Below are 3,474 nucleotides of genomic sequence, written 5' to 3' on the forward strand. Positions count from 1 at the left end.
TGCAGCCTCTCAGTACTTAAAGGGGGCTTATAAAAAAGATGGCGGCAAACTTTTTAGTGGGGCCTGTTGCGACAGGACAAGGGGGATGGCTTTAAACTAAAGGGGGGTAGATTTAGACTAGATAGAAGGAAGACATTTTTTACACTGAGGGTGGTGAAGCACTGGCACAGGTTGCCCAGAGAGGTGGTGGATGCCCCATCCCTGGAAACATTCCAGGTCAGGTTGGACGGGGCTCTGAGCAACCTGCTCTAGTTGAAGATGTCCCTGCCCACGGCAGGGGGGTTGGACTAGATGACCTTTAGAGGTCCCTTCCAACCCAAACTATTCAATGATTCTATGTCTTGAACTTGTCTATCCTCAAATGAAACAACATGAAAAACAAAACGGTAGTGACCATGGTAGATGCAGGAGCTCTAAACAACATTTGTCTTGTGAGGAGAAAACAAAACAAAATAAAAGCAAGGAAAACCTCCAGCCTCCACTGACATCTGATCAAGAAACTGCTACTTCTTTTTAAAAATTTATAGTTGCTGGGGTATATATACTAGCTTTATTCAAAAAAGCTGATATAAAGTAAAGCCTGGAAGTGTGTGCATATGTATTTGTGTGTATATCCCCAAAGACTTTTCAGAAGGATGTTGTCTGATTCTGTGTTTATTTAGTTTTGTTTTTAACACTGTTCTCTCGAAAAGGGGTTGGGTGGGTTTTGTTCATTTCACACAGATCTTTTTTACACTTCCAGCTCCAGGGCGACTGTCAGTAGTGGAGGACGGTGCTTACCTGCTGAGCCTGGTACCTCTGCTGGGCCTGCGACAGATACTGTGCCTGGGGTGGCAGATGCTGAGGCTGCGGCTGCTGGTTGTAGTACGGCTGCTGGCCCTGCTGGCAGTAGCCACTTACACCTTGCTGACCATACTGAGGCGGTATCTGTTGGAAGAGCCAAGCAAAGCCAATGCATGAGTTGAGGCAGGAGGACATGAAATCAAGCTATGTCACACCTGATGGCAACCTGACCAGAAGTGGTATGCTCAGCTATACACCTGACCCAACAGCCCTACTCTTTTACACAGCAGTTAATGCAAGCCCTTAGATCCCCTTGCCTGAGCAGGAGTAAGCCCAAGTGCTCTGTATAGTTACTTTTTTCAGGAAGAGCTTCTAAGGAAAATGCTATGCTTCTGAACATCACGATCCCATAATGCCCAGCCTTTAAATACAGAACCAGTTATTTTAAATGGTTGCTCTCCGTAGGCACACCACTGAGGCAAATTGACAGAGGAATCATTCTGATGCACTGACCCAAAAGCAGAATTGTGGAAAAAAAGGCACAATAATAAAAGACATATTCAAAGAGAATTTTTTTTGTTTTGTTTTGTTTAGCAATAAAGTACTAATTTTTGTGAAATGTTTTGCCCACAACCCTCAGGTTTTTAGCATTTGTGTGTTTAAGCCTTACACAAAAAAACCCATAGGGTTTGGCAGGTTTTTGTTTTTGTAAAGTTCAGTCTCTCAGTCTCCTACCCCCTACTAAGATAAATCTTAAAAAAAAAAAACAAACACACACCACCGGTACAACACAAAACCTGTTACAAGTCCTATTAACAGACAAATCAGGATATGTATCATGCACTGAGAAGCCCCCACACATTGAGAATTTAAGTTATAACCAAAAGCAAGTCAATTATAACATCAGAGGAATTTTCTGCATCGGTTTAGTCTGTAAGCCTTGTATCAATAGACACTGACATTTTCTTGAGGTATTTGAAAGAGCACACTTTCAACAAGCTCCTGATACTGTGTCTATATCGACCCGTGCTTTTCCCCAAACACTGGTATTTAGTACTATTTCAGATGAATGACAGATGCAACACAGGACTCCTCTTCTAGACTGGGCCTCCTGTTGGTCCTGCGCATCCCTGCCCTAAGCACATGTCTCGGATACCCGAGCACATCTGAAATGCTTTGATCTCTGAATTGCTCCCACTGTGTCTCTGATACACTGCTAAATCTGTTTACTCAACATGTAAACACATATCTGTTCTACCTAAAATTACTACATTAATTCAACAATACAGTAATATTTGCTAGGCAGTAATAATAAAGTCAAATTTAAACACGTGTGTAGGTTTGTTTTTACTATCACAACTTGATCTGGTCCTATTACTTCTGACAGAAGTTGGTAGTCCTACTTCTTGCTAACTCCTAAGGTCAGCACTGTAACCCCATTTCTGCACTTGTTCTCCTCGCTTGTGCTTCCATTTCCTTCACCATCATTTCACAGGCAGTTAGATGTTTCGGTGACCAAAGTAACCCTTTTTGACAAATACCCTCTTGCTGCTGATGCATAAATGAGGCAGTTATAATGCAAACTAAAAAGAGCGTGTTGGAATATCATCAGGCAAACAGACAGCTGGAGTCTGGGATCTGACAGAAGACCACATGGTGATTTGCCCATCAGCTGCAAAGGTCATATAGCCTGGATTCGTTCCTAGGAAATGCTGAGGAGAAACCTAAGTTGTGGTCCATCTGCGTCCCAGTAACACTAGGAAGAAAAGGAAAGATATCCTGACAACAAAATATGGGCTTCTGGAAAGAAGAAGAAAAAGATAATTTGAATGCCTGGTTGACAAGATGGTTGACAAAGCAAGAGATCAGATTCATCAGGAACTGGAGTATTTCTAGAATAAAGATACTTGTACAGGAGGGCTGGAGCTCATCTGAACGTAGGAGCCAGGTCGCTGATACCTAAGGATCAAGAAAGTGAAATTCTAAACTGAAGAGAGGGGATTAGAAAAACACATGGTTCGAAAGCATGGCATTGCTATGACAAATGAAGACACAGAGATTCTGGGTCATCAAGTGAAGATGCCGAGAAGAATCAAAGAATGAAAACAGACACACAGGTGACTGCAGAGTAAATAGGGTGGCAAGAAGAAAATCCAACGATGTATTGCCTTCTACACAAAGTGGGGAAGTAAAAGAAAAACTGGATCACTGGAACATCAAGCCTCAAACAAAAGCACTAGCAGTAGTCATATCAGAAATCTAGTAGGAGGGAGACAATTAGTGGGTCACTATTTTGCATCATCCTAGGATATAAATACACAAGGAAGGCAGCTGATGACGAAGTAACATTATATGCTACATAGAGTTTAGAAACAAATCAAAACTAAACTCCACCTCATCAAGCAGCAGAGCTTGGTTGGATCAGGAAGAGTGACCCAAGATCCACCAACCTGGAGCTTCGTTGGATCAGGAAGAGTGAGTGGTGGGATCACCAGGCATGACCAGACTATGGTGACACTGACAGAGCACACCAAGCGAGGTCAGCAAAGGCACGGTGCATGATTGTATAGAGGGCGATTTCAACTCCTGCCATGTACACCGAGCAAGAGGACTACAAAATAGAGACCAAAGTATCAGATAACTGCCAAAGGTTGTCCCATGGAGCTGCTGGTTAGGGAGCCTGCACGAGGA

At 42.9% G+C, this 3,474-nt stretch overlaps 1 protein-coding gene across 1 annotated transcript in view; it reads right to left on the reverse strand.

Annotated features, from left to right (window-relative positions):
• Nucleotides 1–3,474, reverse strand: part of LOC103925566 (AT-rich interactive domain-containing protein 1B-like) — a 73,486-nt gene that overhangs the window by 22,214 nt on the left and 47,798 nt on the right. Inside the window, exon 3 of the mRNA XM_009334294.1 lies at nt 781–927. Coding sequence (XP_009332569.1) covers nt 781–927 — 147 coding nt within the window. The remainder of the gene's footprint in view (nt 1–780; nt 928–3,474) is intronic.

This window comes from Pygoscelis adeliae, unplaced genomic scaffold, assembly GCF_000699105.1.
Source record: "Pygoscelis adeliae isolate BGI_AS28 unplaced genomic scaffold, ASM69910v1 Scaffold261, whole genome shotgun sequence".
Lineage (NCBI taxonomy): Eukaryota > Metazoa > Chordata > Aves > Sphenisciformes > Spheniscidae > Pygoscelis > Pygoscelis adeliae.